Source organism: Rhodamnia argentea, chromosome 4, assembly GCF_020921035.1.
Source record: "Rhodamnia argentea isolate NSW1041297 chromosome 4, ASM2092103v1, whole genome shotgun sequence".
Taxonomy (NCBI): domain Eukaryota; kingdom Viridiplantae; phylum Streptophyta; class Magnoliopsida; order Myrtales; family Myrtaceae; genus Rhodamnia; species Rhodamnia argentea.
The window spans coordinates 24197664-24221615 of NC_063153.1; the positions used below are offsets into that span (position 1 = coordinate 24197664).

At 38.9% G+C, this 23952-nt stretch overlaps 3 protein-coding genes across 4 annotated transcripts; 2 read left to right on the forward strand and 1 right to left on the reverse strand.

Annotated features, from left to right (window-relative positions):
* The first annotated feature begins 2452 nt into the window (after window positions 1–2452).
* LOC115754944 (deoxypodophyllotoxin synthase-like) lies at window positions 2453–4424 on the forward strand. Its single transcript, XM_030694139.2, has 3 exons — window positions 2453–2911; window positions 3160–3487; window positions 3888–4424. The coding sequence occupies exons 1-3, from the start codon at window positions 2532–2534 to the stop codon at window positions 4128–4130; spliced, it is 951 nt and encodes a 316-aa protein (XP_030549999.1). The 5' UTR covers window positions 2453–2531; the 3' UTR covers window positions 4131–4424.
* Window positions 4425–10236: 5812 nt separating this feature from the next.
* LOC115754911 (deoxypodophyllotoxin synthase-like) lies at window positions 10237–11722 on the forward strand. Its single transcript, XM_030694090.2, has 3 exons — window positions 10237–10661; window positions 10826–11147; window positions 11252–11722. The coding sequence occupies exons 1-3, from the start codon at window positions 10285–10287 to the stop codon at window positions 11492–11494; spliced, it is 942 nt and encodes a 313-aa protein (XP_030549950.1). The 5' UTR covers window positions 10237–10284; the 3' UTR covers window positions 11495–11722.
* A 4051-nt stretch (window positions 11723–15773) lies between these two features.
* On the reverse strand, window positions 15774–22718 carry LOC115754931 (sodium/pyruvate cotransporter BASS2, chloroplastic). Of its 2 annotated transcripts, none has more exons than XM_048277954.1 (13): window positions 22347–22718; window positions 22017–22134; window positions 21226–21349; window positions 21021–21062; window positions 20827–20940; window positions 20618–20719; window positions 19485–19612; window positions 18752–18833; window positions 18121–18172; window positions 17923–18020; window positions 17662–17820; window positions 16588–16677; window positions 15774–16476 (listed from the first exon to the last, which is right to left on the reverse strand). In XM_048277954.1, exons 1-13 carry the CDS (start codon window positions 22453–22455, stop codon window positions 16399–16401), a joined length of 1296 nt encoding a protein of 431 aa, XP_048133911.1. In that variant the 5' UTR covers window positions 22456–22718; the 3' UTR covers window positions 15774–16398. The 2 variants fall into 2 exon arrangements, with proteins under 2 accessions (XP_048133911.1, XP_030549981.1); XM_030694121.2 differs by having other exon boundaries at window positions 15819–16476; window positions 20657–20719; window positions 22347–22714.
* Window positions 22719–23952: the final 1234 nt, after the last annotated feature.

The following is a 23952-nucleotide window of genomic DNA, read 5'->3' on the forward strand; positions in this document are numbered from 1 at the left end:
TTTTGAAAAAATTTCAAAGAATGGCCCGAAGTACTCTCATTTTTTCAAATAAGGGTCCTAAGTAAACATTCTTTCAAATAAAGGTTTGAAGTACTCTCATTTTCTCAAACAAGGATTTGAAGTGAACATTATTTCAAATAAAGGCTTGAAGTACTCTCATTTTCTCAAACAAGGGTTTGAAGTAAACATTATTTCAAATAAAGGCTTAAAGTGGCCATGAAATCTCAAAAAATGCATGATTTCAAGGGCATTTTCAACTTTTCCCTTATTTGATTTTTCTTTTTTATTAGACTTTTCTATTTTCTATTTCCTTAAAAAATTAACCAAATAAAAAAAGAAGACAATGGGCAGAGGTGGGAGGGCTGTGGCCGCTAGGGGTGAGCAAATCGGACCACCCGGACCGGGACCGCCGAATCGGACTGGGACCTATGGTCCGATTCCCGGTTCTAGGGTCCTAGGACCAGAACGCCCAAACCGGACCGATCGATTTTTTTTTTTAAAGTTACCATATCTTTACTTGTTAAGGGTTTCTAAGAAATTTTATCAAATTGAGAAGCTATTGGCACTCTCTATTTTTTATTCTCCTATGTAGAAGTCTTTTTAATTACACACTATTTTATTTTTTGAAAGTAACCAAGCTCATGTACTCCATGTTTGAAATGGTGCATTTTTTTTTTTTTTTGCATGTGTCCAGTCCAATGGAATCGCCCGGGAATCAAACCGGACCGGTGGTCCGATTCCGAAAAATTGAAAACCGAGACCACCGGTCCGGTTCTTGGTTCTTAAGGCGAACCGGACCCGACCGGGAACCGATCACCCCTAGTGGCCGCCGCCCCATAGCAGGGGGAGGGGGGAATTGGCAGCCACCGCCCGTGTGTGGCTATTTTCATTTTTTTTATTTTTCCTAATTTTTAGAAAATAGAAAAAGGAAAAAATAGATAAAAATAAACAAAAAATCAAAATGAGAAAAGACAAAAATGCTCTTTGGCCCAAGTCCTTTTTTGAAACTCTATAGCCACTTTAGTCTCTTATTTGAAGCATACTATGCCACTTCACGCTCTTATTTAAAATAGTGTTCACTTAGAGCCTTTATTTGAGAAAATGAGAGGGCTTTGGGCCATTATTTGGAATTTTCCCATATATTTTTGATAGATTTATGTTTTGACCAATAATTATTAAAAATATTTTAAATTGACCGTGCACATGTCAGAAAAGAGTGTCGGGATGCTAGACTCGCATGTCACTAATGTGTATGGAGGACCAAACAGATAAGAAGAATTCTTATTTCTATTTCTGTTCCAGAAATTAAAATATATATATATATATATATATATATATATATTTTACCAAACAGATCTATGTTCCAAACATGTTCTCGGAAATAGAAAAATTAGAATGGTTATTATTCATGTCCTTAATTATGTTGTCAGGGACGATTATGATGAAATCCTATGTAGAGTATCACCTATTTTCTTTGTCTTGGTTCCATCGCTGCAATCCCATTCTTCCTCACTTTCTCCGCTTCTTCACTTAGACTCCACCGTCCACCAACGTCCAACTCATCTCCGAATTCAATTGGAATCTTGCCCCTATACTTGCTTTCGTCGCCAAATTCCAGTTCCTTTACTTGCTTTCTTCGCCAGCAAACATATGCACCAAAGTCTCTCTCTCGTGCATCCTTTCCTTGCTAGAAGGTTCGATACCTTTATATGAAGATTTTATCAAGAGAGAGCCAAGTTCGAGGCCATCAGCTCATTTAGTTGGACACATTTTTATTTAAAATTTTGAGCCAGTGATATACAAGTCAACTTGAATGTATTAACTGCTCCACACCACATCAGTTTTCCGATGCGATTCTATTCTAACACAGTTCACACGTATATGTCAACACTTCTATCACCATGGTTTGAACACCAAAAATCGAGCACGCCTGATCATTTACAGACCACTAGTCCCGTGGCTGCCCCGGTGCACAACACCTTGTCCACTATAAAATGACTCTTAATCATCGATCTTCCCTGGGTGAAAAGGACTTGGAGCTCTTCTATTTTGGTCTATTCTTCATCTAATTGAACTTCACGAGCAAAGTATTTTCTTCGGCTCCGTGCAAACCTCTAAATGGGCCACTAGCTTTTGATTTAAGCTTTTCAAAACATCTAAGAGCTCCAACATTAAAATGTTCTAGGTTTACACTTGTATAAGGTAGACGCACTGTTACATCATCAATCTAATCACTCGTATTATTTTCCAATTTTCAGTACTATATTTTGTCCCGAAAACTAAATAATGCAAGTAGGTTTTCTGTTTTCAAATACCAATATCCAAAAGCTATATGCCAAACAAAAAAAAAAACTTGCATTGATTAGTCAACTCTTGTTTAAGCCGCAAAAAGAGGAGAAAAAACGAAAATAATCGACTCTTCATTTTCAACTTTAAAATTGCTACAGTGGCTGCTACGAGGATGCACGAGCCCTATAAATCAAGCAGAGAACCACCCCAAGAAAGACGTATCCAGAAGAAAGACATTAACCATGAGCCCTATTCCAACACTAAAGCTTCCCCTGATAGATCTGTCCGAATTAGCTGGCTCGAAGCCGGGGACGGGTCGATGGGACTCCTTGCAAAGTCAAGTCCGACGAGCCCTCGAAGAATTCGGTTGCTTCGAAGCTTTGTATGATGTGATTACCCCGGAGCTTCACAATGATGTGTTCCAAGAATTGGAGGAATTGGTCAAGCTCCCGGCTGATGTGAAGCGCCGGTTTGTCGTCCCGGATAAGGAGTACCAAGGCTACACTGCAGATCGTCCTGTCGCGCCTCTCTACGAGGCTTTTGGAGTGGGCTATGCTCCCAACTCGGGTTCGATCGAAACATTAGCAGAGCTCATGTGGCCACAGGGAAACACAAGATTTTGGTAATACTGATTTCTTTATTATTACTGGTGATCATATTATCGGTTCCCATTAGGGAAGTGTCAAGAGATTAATGTTTAACAAACAGATTACTAATGACGCCAATTCGAAATTTCGATCACTTTGATACATGAAAAAAACCTAGAACGAAACGTCGTACACATAAAAACACGTAACATGAAGATGTGAATCCACACCTCTATCTATGGAAACTGCCATTTTTTATGTGTGCTTTCTTATGAATATGCAGTGAGACGATGAATAAGTATGCTGTGAGGGTTTTTGAGTTGGAATCACTAGTGAAGAAGCTGGTTCTGGGAAGCTTGGGCGTAGACAAGTTCATGGATTCGCTAGCCAAGTCGGCCAGATACAATTTGCGCCTCATGAGATACGCAGCTCCTGGGACCGAGGAGTCCAAGAAGCCCGGGGTTAAGTGCCATCGGGACTCCAACTTCGTGACCATACTTCACCAGAATCATGTGAACGGATTGGAAATTCAAACTCAGGACGGACATTGGATCGAGGTCGCCTTTTCCTCGCCGTCATCTTTCGTTGTCCTCACTGGGGAGTCATTCTACGTGAGTCCCTCCACCACCCTCTCACCATTGAATTCAGTTCAAAGAGTTGGTAACTCATTGTTCGCATTTATCGTATTGATCATCACGTCCAGTAATAGCTAGAATTACGACATTAAAGCTGATTTTTTTTTTTTTTTGTGAAATTCTCATCGACGGCTCGCCGTGTGAACCATAGATTCGAATGTTTGAATGAACATCAATACGACGAGATCAATGCTAACTTGTGGTGAGATGTTAAAACTCGTCCGATATAACCTAAACATGAAAACCTTGTATAATCGGTCGAAAGAAGTCAAGATTTAAAGTCTCTCGAGAATTATAATCTTCTGGATAATTGACCTTGAACATCGTGAGCCTCTCCCTTTTTTATTTTTTTATTTTTTTATTTTTTGCAACGCAGGGATGGAGCAATGGAAGATTACACAGCCCTCGTCACCGAGTAATGATGAGCGGGCCCGAGCCAAGATATTCCATAGGATTCTTCTCTGCCGACCAGGGCACGGTTCAGTGTCCCGAAGAGCTTGTGGACGAGCAACATCCTCTTCTTTTTAAGCCCTTTGATTCAGCTGGTCTCTCCCGCATCTACAAGACCGAAGAGGGCCTGAATGGAGCTTCGGCAATGGATACTTTCTACAGAATTTGAACATCGAGGTGCTCTCGAAGCGTCGCGTGTCCTTCCTCCCCCGTCGATCAATCGCGATTCGAGTCTTAAGGCCTATGTTTTACCGTCCATAATAACTAATCGAGCGGATGGTCGCTCGGTATCTGAGAAGCATGTCTGGTTTCCCTTTCTTTCCCCTTTTGGAGCTTGTTTCGGTTGTCATCATCTGACCCATTTGCAGATCCTCGAAGCTATGTGTGCTTCAGGCTGTTGATGATGAGATTGCTCGTAGCAAAGCAACTATTGTAAAAGAAAATGACAAGATAAATGGGTGTTCGTGAAGAAATTTTCTTTCTTTTCTCTCTCCTAAGGAAAAGAACTCTTTACTTGTTTTCCTACTAGCAGCAAAAAGCATTCTTCTACTTACGAAAATAAAAAGAAAAAAAAAAAAAAAGAAGTTCTCGTGCATATGAAATAAGGCTGGCTTAAGGAGCCAAAAAGCATCTGTATAAACACCGGTCTTTTGTCTCTGCCACTCATGGAGGACCGATGCCTTAGTAGAGCGCCCAGACCTTGTTGAAAATATGTCCCAAGTTGATCTCATAAAGGAAACCTGATTCGGGTAGAAGTCCTAGTTAGAGTTGAATTCCTAATTTGAGTAGATTTCTTACATTGGATCCAAATCTTTTCTACGTAAGAAGTGAGTTTTCTTTATAAATTGCATTTGAAAGAAACTTCTTTCTGTAATAATCAATTGATTGTATCAACTTGATTTATAGTAGAATATTGTCCTACTCTGCCCGTAAGGTAGGTACCACTGACCGAACCACGTAAATTCAGCACTCAATTTGATTCATTTATTTTGTTTATTCTATTGTTCGATCTCTTATTTTTCGCTGTAGAGCTACTGCCTCGAGCTATCTCAAAGTAAGCGAAAAAGTGCACTTCATAAACATGTTTTACATAATTCAATTTAATTCCCAAAAAGAAAAAAATGACCAATGCAGTTGCACCAACAATTTCTTTCTTCATATATATATATATACAGATCTAGATCGCGCATGCGGCAATATATACGATATAAACCTACTTCCCTTCACGAGAATGCATGAACCATAGGCATAGCCATCTTTCTAGGAAAGCTATTCTTTCCATAAATTGTTATGCTAGCAAAGTCTTTCTATAAAATCTTATGCACTCAGAAAAAAACACTTCATAGAGACAAAAGCCACAGAAGCAAAAGCCGAATACAGGTTCTCTCTCGCTGGGATTCACTGCAGAAAGAGATAGTCAAAGCACTTATTGAACTTCACAATGACGTCTTCGCAATGAATCACTGAATTGATATACAACGAGGCTCCCCGAGTAGGAATATTGATGACCATCATGGTGTTTCGAAGTTTAGGCGTGGAGAAATATCTAGATATGCACGCTGAATCCTTTAACCGGACAGTCCGAGTCATGGCGTACGACGCGCCGATGATTCAGGAGCCTCAGATCGGAGCAAGCTTGCGATGTGATAAGACTTTCTTGATCACACTTCAACAAAATCATGTGGAGGGATTAGAGGTGCAAACAAAGGGTGGCGAGTGGATTCATGTCGCACATTCGGCTTCTACCTTTATAGTCATTGTTGGAGAGTCGTTTCTAGTGAGTGCCTTTCCCTTCTCCCATGCCAAGGCTTTTAATTCACATCCACAGTTATAGTGATGGTTGTATAAACTCGTTCTCCGGTATCAACCAAATTATATTTGTAACAGATTCTACATCGAAATCTTATATGGGAATCATTATATGTCTCGGAATATTTTTGTACTCCAACTATTTTTACTGCAGATCATATCGAGATATAAAAAAAGTGTTGATATAATGATTCTTTTTCATGTGATACCACTTATATCACAACTCTTGCATTTTTCGAAATTGAGTGAGTGCTACGCGACCTAAGAGCGAGTCGGTAGCCGAGAATGGCCCCGGGATGAATATCGGGTGCAATTCATCATTTTTAGTTTGTTTCTTCCAAAAGAGGAACATTCCCCCAAAACAAGGGGAATGGCCATGCCATGGAGTTCTTGGAACATTGCCCACAATTATTTCAAACATGCCCTTTATTTATTTCCTCACATATCCTGTTAGGAGCACGCAGCGGAAGTCCAATAACGAAGATCACCAAGTAGAAGCCCAAATCCGAACCCGTTAATATATTCAGTTGAACCCACATTCACTCAAAAGCTTAGCCAAGTCAATGAGTTATAGACCAGCTAAAATAGAACAGATTGGGACTGGACCACCAATCAACCATCGGCTTTGATATCATTTGTTAGGAGAGCGCAGCAGAAGCCTAATACCCCACCTTCACTCAAAAGCTTAGCCAAGTCAATGAGTTATAAATCAACTAAAATAGAACAGATTGGGACTGGACCACCAATCAACCATCGGCTTTGATATCATTTGTTAGGAGAGCGCAGCAAAAGCCTAATACCTTTATCTGGAGAGATCACTAAGAGAGAGCTCAAGTCCGAACCCATTAATATATCCAATTGAACTCACGTTTACTCAAAAGATTAAGCCAATGAGTTATAAGCCAATTAGGATATATTAAGCGCTCAACACCTCATCAATTTTTCGATGTGGGATTTTTCTAACATAACTCACACATGCATCCTAGCACATTCAAATGCCATTCCTTTGTATTCCAAACACTAGAGAATGAATCACCATATCCTTTCCACCTCATTCCTTGCTAACAAACGAACACAAGAATTGTAATGCTTTTTTCCATCCGATTCCTTCATCCATTGCATCCCAGCTTCCTTCGTTCCACTCATCGTACCAAATGCAACATCAAGGGTCAAAATTCATCCGAGTTCCATTCAACATGTTGTGCAATTGACGACGTGCCATTGCACGGTGAAACGAATGCATGAATCCTAACACGACGTGTGCATCTTAGGTTGTCTAGACAATTTAAATGGGGAAAAGTCTAAAAAAAAAAGTCATAAACATATTGCATTGATGTCAATTCAGTCATAAACCTTTTATTAGTGTCAATTCAGTCGTAAACCTCTTGCATTGGTGTCAATTCAGTCTCAAATCTTTTATTGGTGCCAATTTAGTACTAAACCTTTTGTATTTGTACCAATTCAATCCTAAACCTTTTACATTTATTTTAATCGAGTCAATCCGATCAATTTTTATTGAAAATCGCTAACATGGACATCGAATGTACTACGTGGCACAACCGACGCTAATGTGGTATTTTTTAATATTATTTTAATATTATTAAGTATTTTTAATAATTTGTTTGATTTTTTTCTTCTTTTTCTTTTCTTGCATTTTTTTTTTTTTTTTGGATTAGGGGCCGGTAAGGGTCACTAGCCGAGCCCCGCCGGCCCTAGGCGAGGGCCAGTGACCCTCACCCAAATCTAGCTAGGCGAAGGTGCCGTGGCCCTCGCCGACCCTAGGCAAGGGCTCATTGGCCCTCGCGAAGGATGGGTGAGGCCGCAATGCCCCTCACCCAAACTTGACGAGGGCCAATAAGCCTCACCTGGAGCAGATCGCGGGCCCCCAATTGAAAAAAAAATTGCAAGAAAAGAAAAAGAAGAAAAAAGACAAAACCAAAAAATTATTTAAAAATATTTGAAAATATTTAAATAATATCATAAAATACCACATCGTGGTCGATCATGCCACATAGGATAACCGACTTCCACGTTAGTGATTTCCTGCGAAAATTGACCGAATTGATTCAATTGGCACAAATACAAAAGGTTTAAGACTGCATTGGCACAAATAGAAAAAGTTTAAAACTAAATTGACATCCATAAAAAGTATAGAACTAAATTGGCGTCTATGCAAAAGGTTTAGGACTGAATTGGCACCAATAAAAGGTTTAGTATTGAATTAGAATCAATGTAATAGGTTTAAGACTTTTAGGGCATGTTTGGTAACGTTATTAGAATCAATTTTTTTATTCTGTTCCCCGGATGAATTTTAGAGAATCAGAACATGTTTGGTATCTGCATAAAATTTCTATTCCCGGAACAAAAACCCGTTTGATAACTACACAAAATTTATGTTCTAGAAAATAATTTATCTTCTCAATTTGTCATTTAAATTAAATAATTACATAATCAAATTTGATGACTTTCCTCAGACCCCACAATTGCGATCCTCTTGCACCATGACATCTTTTTTGCCAAAACAAGGATGCTGTAGATTTGTTTCTTGGAAGGATTATACGCTAAAATTGTTGTTTCTCGCGCTTCTCTTGAGGTTATGCATATGCCAAGGATGAAAGATGTAACTTTTATTATCTTTTATTACTTAGAATGAATAAAACCCATATTTGCTACATAGGTGGCTCAATTTTACCTTTGGATACCATATAAATGGTCATTGATGCAGCATGGTATTCCAGCAACAAATCAGGTAGGGCTTAGGAAAAATCGGAAGGCAAAATTGCCAAAAACATGATTGGCCAGTTGAATAGACCCATTTTCTACTTTTTGAGATTTTTTTGGAATTTTCGAGATTTTTCGGAACGATTTGCCCATGAGGGGCAAAATCGTCATTTGGGAAAAACCCAATGGAAAAATCATCAAAAATATGATTGGCCAGTTGAAATGACCCATCTCCTAATTTTTAAGTTTTTTTTTTGGAATTTTTATTTTTTTTTCCCATTTTTTTTAGAATTTTTGCAAATTTTTCATTTTTTTGGATTTTTAATCATTTTTTTTATTTTTTTATTTTTTTATTAATTTTAGAAATTTTTATTAAAAATAATATCCGGATTGGGTCGGGTTGACCTGGTACATGCCTTGCGAGCACCCGACAAAAGTAAGAGAAAACTATGTGGTCTTTTTTATTCTCAAAAGCGTTCTTTTTTTGAAAAGTCAATTTTTTGCTTTTATTTTTTGTCCAAAAGTGTTCACAGGAGCGGAATCGGAATCGGAATTATTTGTGTTACGAGAAAATTTTTTATTTTTTATTTTATTTCGGAGAATAGAAAAGTTATCAAACATGTCCTCGTGACACTTTTCCTTATCTTTAATGATCCGATCGTATCTCGGAGGATGCAAATAATCCCGTCCGCCCAATTTTCCCCTCTGGAAAGATTAGACTTGATGGACCTGCTTCTCCAATAATTGATGTAAACCGTGCCCGTAAATGGGCCCTTCATATAATTGCCATCTGAAAATATAACCCTAATTGAAAAAGCTCCTTCCAGTTTATTTCTTATTTATAGATTACAAACATGTATACGTGGGAATCGGGGTTATTTCTATGTTTTAATTCTCTTTTCCGTATATATGAGAAGTAGGTTACTATGTAATTATTTCCCGTTAGATCGATCACAAATTGGACGTTGGATTTTCTATCATGACATATCCACGTGTATTACAAAAGAAAAAGTACGATAGTGTGATGGTATCGTTGGGACTTTCTTCTTAAGATATGTCTAGTGCTAAATTTCATTTCAATTGGACGTAGTTTCTTGTAGCATAGTATTGAGAAGTTTTTCTCACCTTTATCCTAGTAATGGGCCAACGTGAAATCAACCAATAGCCCATCCTTGATCGGGTAAGTGAACTTGCCCTATCACCTAACCCCAAACATCACAAGTACCAATATGAATCGTGTAGAGTCGAGTTAGGATTTTTCTTTTAAGTAAATCGTCCCATCTTGTTTAACTTTCGATTTTCACGTAGAATAAAAAATTGCCACCCGCTTGTTTTACGTGGTTGTGACCCACTTTCATATCAATTGAGATATCTAGATAATCACCCCAATACCGATAAGAAAAGCTAATTAGATATCCAGATCTAGATAAATACATGCATGTGTCATTATGTGCACCATATATTATTACTTCCCTTCCCGAGAACGGATGGCATATATCGATAGATAGCCATCTAGAAAAGCTTATCTTTCCACAGTGCCATGCCAATTGTTTTCAATTGTTTTCCCATTTCGGTATTCCATGGCAGGCCATGCCAAGGCAGAAAAAGACGATGAAGCTTTGGACAATACCCAACCTAATCACGCACTAACATTGTCAGACATGTTCCCAGAAAAATATAAACAAAATGTATTTGGAAACTATCGGACGCAACCTTGTTGGACTCTTTAAAATCTTCGATGTGCACATGGAAGGACATCCCGGAAAGAAAAACCCACAAAGGAAAAATCTGGTATGGGTGCCCTCTCACCTCGAAAGCTTCCCTTGATAGATTTCTGCAAGAATGACATTAAGCCAGGAAGCACCGATTGGGATTCAGTGCAGAAAGAGGTTGTCGAAGCACTTGAAGAGTACGGTTGTTTTGAGGCTCGATACGACAAGATCGGTGTTGAGCTTCACGATGATGTCCTCAAGCAATTGGAAGATCTGTTCAACCTTCCGGCTGAGACGAAGCGCCGTTTTGTCGACACTCGAAAGCCGTACGACGGGTACCTCGAGGACTTGCCTCAGTCTCCTCTTTACGAAGCAATGGGAGTCTCCGGCGTGCTGGACTCCGGAGGCATTCGGAAGTTAGCCGACCTCATGTGGCCTCAAGGGAATCCAATATTTTGGTAAATTTGTTTCATCTGTGATCAACGTGCTGCCCGAGTATTTTGAAATCACATAACTATTTAAATGAATTTTTATTTGCTAAAGCCGTGTGTTCTATCTTCATGAGCTCTATTTTTTTGGAATAATCATACTTTCCGGAACATACTTAAATACATATATGCAGTGAAACACTGAATTCATATGCCATGAGGCTATCCGAGTTGGAATCACTGATCACCCGGATGGTGTTCCGAAGCCTAGGCGTGGAGAAGTATCTGGATTCGCATGCCGAATCCTTGAACCACTCGATCCGAGTCATGAGATACAAAGCGCCGATGACTCGGGAGCCTCAGATCAGGGCACGCTCGCACTGTGACAAGAACTTCTTGACCATACTCCAACAAAATCATGTCAATGGATTGGAGGTGCAAACAATGGATGGGAAGTGGATTCAAGTCGCACCTTCGGCTTCCACCTTCGTAGTCATGGTTGGAGAGTCATTTCTGGTGTGTGTCTTTCCCTTCCCTCATGCCAAGGCTTGTAATTCCAATTCCAGACCGAGTTTTGAGCTTACGATGTGACATTCTAATTGAAACGAATGGTTGGCTAGGGATGGAGCAATGGCCGATTGCACTGCCCTGCACACCGGGTGATGATGACCGGGAAGGAGGCGAGGTACTCGGTCGGCTCGTTCTCGGCCATAAGAGGAGTGATCACGTGCCCGCCCGAGCTGGTGGACGAGCAACATCCCTTGCTCTTCAAGCCCTTCGACGAAGTTGGTCTGCTCCGATTCCGCCAAACCGAGCAAGGCCTCAAGGCCGAGTCCACTCTTAAGGCCTACTGTGGTGTTTGAGCATGTTTCGCTGTTATTCTTCGGTAACGATCTGCTTTTATTAGCGAAAGAGTTACTTGGTGATCGCTAGTCCTGGAAATGTTGAAGCGTCGTCGTTGGTGAGCGTGAGCGTGATTGTCTTAGTGCGGAGTGAATAAGGTTCCACAGGCCATTGATTAGACGCCAAACGTCCTGCGGGAAACTGAACTTCTTAAGTTCTCGTGCGAATGTAACTGGTTTGTCTCGGAAGGGGAAGGATCATTTCACACCTCAGGAGTGATTCTAGGTACCCCGTGTCTATGAATATCCGCAACAAATACGAATATGATTATACATGATGATCCGCCATATGTGGCATACCATGATAACGGAAAAGTACCAAAAAAGTTATAAATCTACTGTATTTATACCAATTCAGTACTAAACATTTTGATTTGACCAATATAATCCTAAACCTTTAGTATTTATGATAATATAGAGTTCCTCCGGTTAATTTTAGTTGGAAATCGCTAGCGTGGATGCCAACTATCCATCCTTGCATGGCTGGCGTCAGCATAGATAATTCAGTATATTGATTTTGAATTTAAGCTTGTATTTTATTTGTTTTTCTTTCGGTTTTGATTGGCGAGGGTCGTTTTTCTTTTGTGCCTTATTCCGACGTGTTGATTGTGTCGGAGGACGCAGATAATCCCCTGCAATCACTGATGCAACCTTGAAGGGTAGTGCTAAGAGGACAGTTACAGTCAGCAACGGTGGTATGTGGGCCATCGGTTGGACTGCTAGCATAACACCAGAGGAGGTATGTGGGCCACATTTGCCTTTTTTATGTTTTATTTTGTGGTCTATATGTCCTCGTTACTTGCAATAATAACGGTAACCGTCACATATGCTTTTCCCAAGCTTGAACAGGTATTACTTGATTCTAATCCACAACATGCCATTTTAGTTGATTTTCTTCGTTTAAAGAGAGAGAGAGAGAGAAATTCTTCCCTAACAGTCTTGTCGGGGACAATATAATCTCAATCGTAGATGCACATATCGTTACAATGTATTTTGTATAAAGTACTCATTAATTGAAAGATTGTGTAGTAAAAAATAATTGACAATATTATTAATTGTTAAGCTAGTAGCTTCCGAAAAAAATGCCCAATAGAATTCAGGAGAGCTGATAAATTCTCTCTACGAGATACCTAATCTCATGGCTTGTTAAGTTTCTTGGGCCTTGACGTTGATGATGGAATGGTATTAAGATGGGAAGGCCCACGATCCTTGTACTAAAAGAGGCAAACATAGACAACCTTACTTTGCCTTGGCACGCACCCTGCACATTACAAAACACTGTATGCAATGTAATGCAATAAATAAATAACATAATCAAAACATATATCAACCCTCTCCTGCACAGTGCACAAAGTCTCCGGACGAGGTGAACCCTCTCAGTTGTCATTCAACGCAATCCGACGCCATTGCTCGTTGGTGAGGAGATCATGACCACACCAAAAATTCTTGAGAAACAAACATAAAATAAACGTCAAGGGAAGCAATCGGCTTACACTCAATGGATAGTGATGGACACCAGAAGAGGAAGCTGAAGGTGCAGGGCTTCTGAGGAGCGAACGGGAAGAGCACGAGAAGGTACGGGGCTTATGATGTAGTGTCTGGTTGTGGTCATGATAGCGCGAGTCGGCGATTGAGGCGGAAGAGGGCCATTGAAATTGTTGTGAGGCCGGGGATTGAGCTTGGAGAGCACGCGCTCAAAGACTGGGAAAACGAAGGAGGGTACAAAAAGAAACAAGTAATTTGGGTTTCTTTAAATTCTTTGGAATTGTAATTTTCTATTTATTATTATTTTTTTTTTACAAAAGTGTCCCTTTTCTGGTCATCAGAAATATCACCTGCTTGCCGATCGGCAAGCTCAGTCCCTTATTTGCGACGGAGTGGCCACTATAAAGCCTCATTTAAAATAAGGAAAATGATTTTCGACAAGATCTTGTCGAGAGGGTACAATCTCAATCGTAGATTCACACATCATCATCGCGTATTTTGCATAAAGCACTCATTGATTGGGAGATCGTTTGATTAGAAATAATTGACAGTATTGTCAGACTATCAAGTTAGCAGCTTCCTTAAAATAATGTCTACTATGGGACCTCTTTGGAAAAAATGATTTTGGAATTTTTCCTAAGAAAAGAACAGAATCGAAAAAACGCATCGGAAAATTGGTTTTAAAAGTTCACCCAAGGCTTGAAATTCCTATTCGGATCGAGTGTTGAGTTCACACGATGATATTCTTACTTGGAGGTTAAAAAAAAAAATCCATGGAGATAAACTTTACCGAAGACCATGCACCAAGTTATGATTGTATAAACTAATTCTACTATATCATCCAAATTATATTTCAACACATTCTATTACCGATCATGTCAAGATACAAGAGAGACGATGTAACAATTCTCTTATATGGGATACCACTTTTGTCATAGCTCTACACCTTTTAGAACCATGTGAATACTGCTTATCCTAGCTCCGTTTGTATCCCCGAAAATGAACAGTTGAGAAAATATTTTTCTAAACGTGATTGCTTGTATCGCTTACAAAAATATATAAACGAAAATCATTTTCATCATTCGCGAAAATTTTTAAACATGAGCTATGGTTGATAATAAAAATATCTTCCATTGACTAATCATTTCAAGTAACACATTTTTCAAATTATTTATTTTTCGAGAAATAAATAGAGGCTAAGATTGCAAATCCTCCAATTCCTTTGTTTAACGCTTAACAAGAATTTCTAAGGCTTGTCTCATTTGATTTCTTCCAACATTCCATGCCATCGTACCAAACGCACTAACAAAAATGCTTTGACTAAAAAAAAAATTAGATGAGTCGTTTAAAATTAGAGAAAATTATCAAAACAATCCTAAACCTATTTTAATTGTGTGAAATCAATCGTAAACTTTTTTCTTTGCCGATTCAGTCGTACATGACGGTGGACCAATTGGAGGAAGAAGAGGAAAGAAATAAAATCAAATAAAAAAGGAAAAAGAAATTCAAAAAAAAATATTAGAATATTTTTACGCGAGAAGGTCGGCGTCACGTTAGCTCCGGCGCGGCCAAAATTGATCGGATAAACTGAATTGACATAATTGTAAAAGTTTTAGGATTGAATCAATAAAAAAAAAATTCATGACTAAATTGATATAATTGCAATAAATTTAGGACTTTTTTTATAAATTTTACTTTAAAATTGTCCTCGCAATATTTTGCATTGCCACAGTTAGCTGCAAGACAGAGTATGTTCATCTAAAATTGTCTTGTTGCTAATGCGAGTTATGATTTAATTTCGAAACGAATGGCTGGCTAGGGATGGAGCAATGGCCGAGTGCACTGCCCTGTACACCGGGTGATGATGAGCGGGGACAAGAGGAGTGATCAAGTGCCCGCCCGAGCCGGTGGACGAGCAACACCCCTTCCTCTCCAAGCCCTTTGACGAAGTCGATCTGCTCCAACTGCACCAAACCGAGCAAGGCCTCGAGGCCGAGACGACTCTTAAAACCTACCGTGATGTTTGAACATTGTGCCTTATTCCGACATGTTAATTGCGTTGGAGGACGCAGATATCCCTGGCTTTCAACTGATTTTCCGTGCACTTGTTGAACTTCAGAGGTTTTTATGATTGTCGTTTTGAATGCATTTCCGAAAACATGAGCTTATCTAAGCCCTTGGTTTCCTGACTACAAGCCAATTCGCTTAGTTTAATTTGGTAACCGTATGATTTCCTCGGTATGAGACTAGGGCAAGTCCTATTCAACTAGGGCTTTACAAATGCAAGAATGATAATTCTAGCACAGTAACGACTAGATTTACTTAACAATCCATCTTCATTTTAGTAATTAATGATTTTCTAGACTAATTTAAAACCGCCGTCATGCTCTACTTGCTTGTTGTATTTCACCCGGATCCGAGCTTCCTAGGGAAATTTCTTCCTCTTTTGGCCGACAATGAAAGTTTATTTTTGGATTGTTCATTTTTGTAAGTGATACAAGCAATCATTTTTAGGACAATATTTTTCAAATCCGTCTTAATCATGTTGACCAGAAGGTCGATCAGACAGCTGTAGTCACAAATTGGCTACTTCGCACGCTGCAAACAAAGCTCCAGCAGACAGAGTCAGGCACTCCGATCTTCCGCAAACAATCCCACCCTAAGAACATTTTGAGTTCTAAATCAAACAGCATTAACGCCATCTGAATAGAAATCATGTAAAAGAATCCTGAAAAAACAAACTCGATGAGTCTGTCAAACAAAGATGAAAAGGAATTCCTGAATTGAGCAAGAGAGCCCGGGAGAGGAGCATGGTGATCGATAGTGAGCCGGAAGAGAGCATTTAGATCAAGAGCAGATTTCAAAACAAGGTCGCCCCGACACAGGCCTTATATGAGCCTGTCCCTTTAACGAACAGACACACCGGGCTACCCCACTTATATTCCGGGCCACAGTACACTAGTTCAACCACCCACTCATCAAACATAAGCTCTTCGGAATATCTTTTGACAAGTAAACTGAAGATAAAGAAAAGGAAAGGTACAACTAAACCTTATCAATATTGTCGCCGCATCGCAGCTGGACATGGACTTGTGTACTGATTCAGCCACTCATGGCATTGAGGAAGTACTTTTCGACGTATCCGGCCCGATGGCATTTTAACCAAATGTAGAATTGCCTTTGCTTTTATTAAGCTAGAACATCTCCACTCCAGCTTAGCATCCAAAATGATATGTGACCATCTGACTTCACTTCCTTCTAGCTAGAACTTAAAGCCGATACAACCATACTGCATGAGAAATCACAAAATGAAAACAAAAATTCCACCCGAAATCGATAAACCTAGAGAAAATATGGAGATATGATATCTAACAGATGTCTCATTCTTCGAAGTCGTCTTTGTCATCGATCAGGATCGGCCTGTTTCTCCAGAAAACAGCAAGTGCACTCCCACCAAGCTGTGAGAAGAGTGATTATCAGCAAGTGAGAATGCCAGAGACGGACAACTCGGAAAAAAAAAATCATACAGGAACAGAGTTGAAACAGATGTTTTGAGCATCAGAATTTACCGCCATGCAAACTACGCTAACCGCAGAAGGAACGGCTACCAGAGGATTGGTGAAATGTTTCTGGGCGAGAAGAAATCCAAGGGCAGAACTCTGCAAATGTCGAACAGATTTGAAGTCGTAAGATATTCAACACACTCAGGAGGAACTAGTAACGTAGACGGAGGTTTCACCCAATTTCAGCTAAAAGAAAAGGAACTGAGAGCCATTCACAGCACAAGGAGAAAGCATTAATGCAAAGGCAATGAAGACTTTGACTAGGCTTTCCTGCCGATGAAAAGTTCACTCAAAAGAACTATACCATGGTTCCAATAGAAGTTCACAAATTTTTGAAGCAATATTGGTAGCAACCAATAGCATACCTCACATACAGACATGCAAATGAAACCTTTTTGGGCCATAACACTTATACATGTCCATGCACCTTACTTTCATCAAATTTTAAGCATGGAAATGTGTGGACTAATACGATTTAAAAGTAATTCAGAATAGACAACCATGAGAAATCTATCAACACGAATTCGAAACTTCAAAGTGACTATAATTAACGGAGAATGATTGTCTCCTCAAACACCAATACTATTTTACCAAAAATGACATGTGAATGATCTCAAAATAAATGTGACAAACAGGAATTTATTGCTTATAGTAAATATGGTGTTCAAAGACTATCCGGAGACCATTGCCACAAAAAAATTATAACAGTTCATTTTAACAACAGATAAATGTTCAGTAACAGTTCTAACAAGGGCATCATGCTTCTCTTCAGTCCATTTGCTTAATTGCAATGAAAAATGGCACCTTGGGAACACTGATTCTGCTGAACTTTGTGGAATGTACGATGTTTGCACACTCATATTAGTAATCGTTAAATTCACAATGACAATGGTCAGCAATGGCAAGAGGCAATAGACTACTGATACTTCAAAATGAAGATGGAGGGTCTTTGAATTGAAGTTGCAAAGGAACCATGGTTAGTTGTGCTCTTTAATTCCAGCAATAAAATTAGGCAGTCAAAAGGGCAGCAAGAGAAGAACAGGGAAGGAAACAATAATGGAGGACATGGAAAACAGTTACCTGCATCCCACATTCAATAGAAATGGTGCGGGAAGTGGATTCACCAAATGAGAATTTCGATATCCAATATCCAAGGGCAAAGGCAGCGCCATGCAGGAGAGCTACTGGTAATATAAGTTGAGCTCCTTGAGTTTTCAAGACACCTGCAACTTGCCCAATCTAGTGAAAGTACATCAGAGTCAGATCTTACCAGAGTTTAGCAATGCAAAAAAGAAACAAGCAGTAAAAGACTATATCTAGATATTAATGTAAATCACTTACAGGGCTTGCGCAAAGTAAGGTAGTCAGAATAACTCCAATCAATGGGGTCACCGTGACTATTTTTGAAGTAAACTTGGGAAAAAATTCATTGGCCAACACTGTCATAAACAACAGACAAGGGTTATCTCGTTTATTGACTATTAACTCGCTCTTCCTTCCAAGCGACCCTAGTTTGAATTCTAACAATCTTCTGCTTACCTCCAACTATTGTTGGCACCAAAACAACCTGAAAAGTACTGATAGCCAGACCCTGCAAGTATTCGTTGACAAAAAAGTGATTCCATGATCATACATAGCTGGATATAGTGGGTATGCACTACAATGCAAGCACATCGAACTATGTATAATAAATACACCACATATCCACATGTGCATGCAGACTAGTACAGCAATGAAGAAATGAGTTATGTACAACAAAAGAGTTTTTCAACAATTCTCATCCACTAGAGATAGATTAAATAACATATGCATTTCTCACTCGTTTTCTTCCATGCTATTGTAATTACAACTCATCATCACAGAAATTATGAAGCAGTCCAGAAAGCAAAACTTTTTCACACGTACACTTTTTAGACTTGGGTAACAAAATATTCCAAGTGCTCAAGCCAAAGCCTCTGAATGAACTGCCTGCCACTGAAGATGTCTGAGGTTCAACAAGATTGACTCAGAAGCTAACATTTCAATCCTGCCTTCCACATCAGTGCTTCGGTGAACAATATTAAGCATCCATTTAATTTGAAAATCAACTAATTGGTCTACCATTCAAATGCAATCTTATTCTCATGCTTTTAGCATCTGAAAGAGGCGATGATACTTATGCTGTACTCACCGCAGCATCCACAGGAACAAGCTGGCCAGCAAGAAGCTTCGTGAGGAGAGGCGTCATCACAATGGCACCAATAGTTGAACACCTCAAATATTTATAAAAAAAATGACAAATTTCAGAGGGAAAAAAATCAGGACAAACGCTTTGAAAACTATCACACAGATCATGTTCATAATACGCACATGTTATTCGAAGATAGTATCCTTTTTATTTCCATCTGGTCCACAATGATCAGCCCAAACATTTTAAGAGGTATGTCCATCATGTTATCCGCTCATGTCCATAATTTGATGCACAAAGCGAAAAGATAAGCAACAATAGTATGCTCTAAAGATCCCTAGCTTGCACACTAACAATACTCAGCAGTCAGCACATGATGACCACAAACCTGCAAATAGGCATAAGAAACACCACATGCTTATGAAAACAACTTAATTTAGTCAAAGAAATCGATATCACGCCATAACTGCTCCCACGCTTTCATTAAATAACTGTTGTATTTAGGAACTTTAAAGTGAAAAGACAGAATATTGCAGCTTCGAAAGGAGAAAAAGAATTACAAAAATCCAGCATGAGGTAAAATGTTTGGGAATATACATATATCACAATAGGAACATGAAGAGAACTGATCAATGGCAAGTGCTAACATAAACAAAATATGCAATCAAGCTTTGGAAAGAGGCTGTCTGCTTATGCTAGAAGAAGAGTGAAAATTTACACATACGTCATAACTTACGTTGTCATGAGGACAGAGAGTGCTACATTCCCCTTGGAGATATAAGTAGCAACATTAGACGCTTGACCTCCCGGGCAGCAGGACACCAATATAAGACCAGTTGCAAGCGGTGCAGACAACTTTAAAGCCTGGAAAACATGGAAACTTAGTGATAAACTTCAGAGACAGACACAAGTTAGAACTCTAGATACACACCCAAGCTGGAAGATCATGGAAACGTGGTGGGTGATAAATTCCACAACAGGATACACAAGCATCTTGACAAATAGAGATGCCAGCGCAATAAAGAAAATCATATTTTAAATTGCTGAAGACAGCAAATTCAAAGATATCTGCAGCGCCTCCTGTTCTCAGAGAGTTTTGCCATTGCAGTATCCATTGACATTTTAAATATAATTTTCCAGCACTCCAGGAGTTTCTTTGCCAAACCCAATTCAGTTTGAAGATCCTAATTCAGAAGTACTATTTAAAGGCAACAATTACTCATTGTATCCACATCCATGCAATATTTAAAATAAAAAGAATTGGGCATCACTTGGAGTCAGGCCTTCCAAAGGGTGAGGAGGCTAAGTTACAGGATTGGACGTTTAAAGAAGGATAAAGTTCCCTGTGCAAGAAGAGGAAAGTATGCAAGGAAAAAAGATGGGTTAGGCACAAACACACACAAAAAACCAAGTGCCAAGTGTGTTTTCACTTAGAATTACTTGATTGAGTATATCACAACACAGGAATCTTCTGCACTGATGCAATCAAAGAAGAGAAAAGGAGTCCTGATCAGGCTAGAAACCAGGCATCTTAACTGAGATGCTGATACTTACGTCAAGGGAAAATGAGTTGATCCACAGAAACATCCGTCTTCCATTTTCCCAAAAAAAAGTTATTGAATCATACAACTTTAGACACCCAAAAATTTTCGAGGACACTAATTTGTCTGCTATAATGGTCCCATCGGAAATAGCACTGGTTCTATGAAAGTTACTGGCATTTGATTTAGATTCCTAAAGCATCTGCAGTGTAAGGTAATTTTGAAGTCCTCAGGTTTGCATCTTTTTAACATCCACCACATCAACCTAATTAGGAAAAATAAAGTACACTCTATCATCAGTATTTCAATGTCGGAGATCGAAACAGGCCCATGTAAGAACTTCTGAATGGGATGATGAAAGAAGTACCATTGCAATGACAAAGCCCAACAGTGGTTTGATGAGGTACTGTGCCAAAAATCCTACACCTACCTGCAACAATAAAGTTTTATAATGTCAAAAAGTGAAATGAAAATGATGACCTTTAATAAGGTTTGACAATAGTCCTCCTAACTTATATAGATGAAGATGCCGCTTACAGTCCAAGGATTACGCAAACATCGTCGGAAATCCTCAAACGTCAATGTCAACCCCATAGAAAGCATGAGGAAACCCAATCCAACAGTGAAAAGATCAGTTTCCAGCCAAGTAACCTGGATGACATCCCAACAAAGAATTATCAACGGAAGAGACATTATCAACAGCAAAGGCAGCATGAAGGACTTGCAGTTACCGCAGCTGGTTTGTAGATCCCAACAATGGTTCCCAAAATGACCTGAGGGAGAAAATGATTTTAAGATATTAAATATTCCAGAAAATAAAAATCTCGAAAAAACACACATTTGGGGAGCCTCGTGCACAGGCACAATGCAACTTGAAGGTGTAAGAAAAACAAAGAAAATAACATCATGTCAGAAAGCTTCAAATTAGGTACGTACCCAAACAGGAAAAAGAGTGGTCAGAGTTTCAACAATTCTCTCATACTGGCTCATCTCGCCAGGAGTGCTGGCAGGAATTTCTCCAGGTGCGTTTGTTGCAGATTTGCACAAAGTTGTCAATTTTCTAGATATGAAATCCCAGAAAGTGATATTAGAGAAATTGTAGATGTGAAAGGTCGTGCTAGCAGGAGAGAGAGAGAGAGCTACCGATCATAACTCTCACTTATATGATAAATTCACTGCTATTTTGTAACAAAAACTGCCAATGACAAATCAATCTTGGCGCCCAGCCGACGACTTTAAATTGTTTAAATGTAAAAGTCAAGACTAGTAGTCAGCTGGCCAGGAAGCAAACCTCCTAGCAGGGAACTTGCCATGATAAGAGATTGAAACTTCAAGAGAGAGACCCTTCACTTATGCAGTGAAACAAAAGAACTAATGATAAACCCATTGGCATTTGCAAGTAGGATAAAGGATATACTTATAGTATCATTATTATTAGATCAGATCATCCTTGGAGCATTAGAGAACCAATGATCTCTATGCAAGGCATACTCCTAGAGACTAAATAGATTTCTTGGGGTACAACAATGCCAACAACAGAAAGAGGATACGATCACTCCATGTATTGTGTGAATAGTTAACAGTCCATGATGGTTGGTCAGATCATACCAGCCAACTCTCAAAATAATAATCCAGGTTCAATCTTCCAATTTGCAAAGCTTAAATCAAGTTCAATCCAGAGCAGAAACCTCCAGCAGAATCAGCACCACTAAGCCACAAAAAGATACCTCGAAGATGGATTAACAGAAAAAGGTGTTGTCGCAACAGCAACCGTTGAGCTATGCAACGGGTTCTTCACAACCAGACTCTTTCCATTTGCACAAACAGAATTGTCCCTACGGAGATCTAACCACAAACAGAAAAAATGAAGAATATTAGCCAAATGAATGATCTTGAGTAGACCATCTATGAAAAGGCTAGGAGAAAACACTCAAAAAGTACGCACATCAAAGTACACGCGCCACCCAACTAGCCAAAAAAGAGGCAAAATTGAAAAGTGCCCAGAAAGTTAAACTCAAGTCAAAACCCACATAGAGCATCAAGAGTTCAGACAATACCAAGACGAGACACGACTGTCCGGGCAGGACAATAAGAGCTTGCTCTGTAGCGAGCGGCACATGTCTGAAATTTGCAATCTTTGAGGACAAATCCAGACATGGACGCCATTGCAACAATTCTCGATGTTGAATCAAGGCAAAGGGTATCACAGGCTAGTGATGAGCTTCAAGTTCAAAGTGACAGTAGGACCTCCATCGTCCCCGGAAGTGAGGAGGATTTTCGCAAATAGAGGAGGGGTTTCGCTCCCAAAAACCCAAAAGTCGACATGGCGGGCGTTATCCGATATTTCCCATTGCGGGTCGTGGAAACCGATGAACCACACACGAACCCAAGAGATGGTCCCCATCCAAATGTTTGATGTTCAATGTTTTCTTCGCCGTTTGCCTCTTTTGGGATGATTTGCTAATGTCCGGTGGCTACTTCATTTATGTACAGACGGTCCTTTTGTGTTTTGTGAATGACTCGTTGTCGCGTCGGTTTGTGCTCTCAATGGTTAAAACACCTTCCTGAGTCAAATAACAACAGGGATAATTGCAGTAAAATTCTTAAAATTTATCGCAAAATTACATCCAATTAAATCATTTTTATAAAATTGATACAATCAAATTCTTCCGTTAATATTATCAACCAGTCTAATAAAAAATACTGACGTGGCATTTCTTTTAATTAGTTTCTATTTCTTGTGGTTTTTATTTTATTCCTCAAATCTCATTTAAATTAGATTAAAAAACTAAAAAAATTAAAAAAATTGATAGAAAACAACCTAAAAAAATAAAGGAATGGCAGAGCATCAAGGGCCGGCCACCATCATCCAGGGCCAGCGACCCACCGACCAGGCCCTGCCATTCCTTTCTATTTTTTTACAGTGTTTTTTTTAATAAAAATTCATCTTTTTTAGTTTTTAATCAAGTTTAGATAGGATTTGAAGAAGAAAATAACCAAAAAAAAATACCATGTAGGAGACATAAATTAATTTTAAAAAATATCACATCAGCATATTTCGTTAAACAAATTGACGGTGATAACGGAAGGATTTTGAATGCATCAATTTGACAAGTTTTAAGATTTAATTATACTTTTTGAAAGTTTTAAGAATCAATTGCACTTTTGTGATGAGTTTTTGAACTTTTAGTGCACTTATCTCATAATAATCGTTTGATTTTTTTAAGGTCGAACGTATGATTTTTTTTTTTTTTTTTTTGGGTCAAAGAACGTATGATGTTAAAGGACCCAAAATTGACTGATTTGGATGGAGAAAGAATCTTTTCAATTCCTCCCTAAATCGAATGGATTTGAACCGTCAACTCCGGTCATCATTTGTGATTTCCACTGGTTTAACCGTTCAAATCATTAATGATGTAATCTTAGGAAAGCTATATATATTTTTCCAGTATTAATTAAATTGGACTACCTATTTTTACGAATTTTAGTACAATTCGATGTCCGATATCTTGTAATTAAGTAGGAAATCCATATTTCAAATTTATGAATTTTAAGGCGCGTTTACTTTGCGAAAATTCATTAATTTTAAAAGGATTTTTCTAACTTGGATTGTTTACATCACTTAGGAAAAATGAGCTGATAAAAACTCTTAAATATATATAT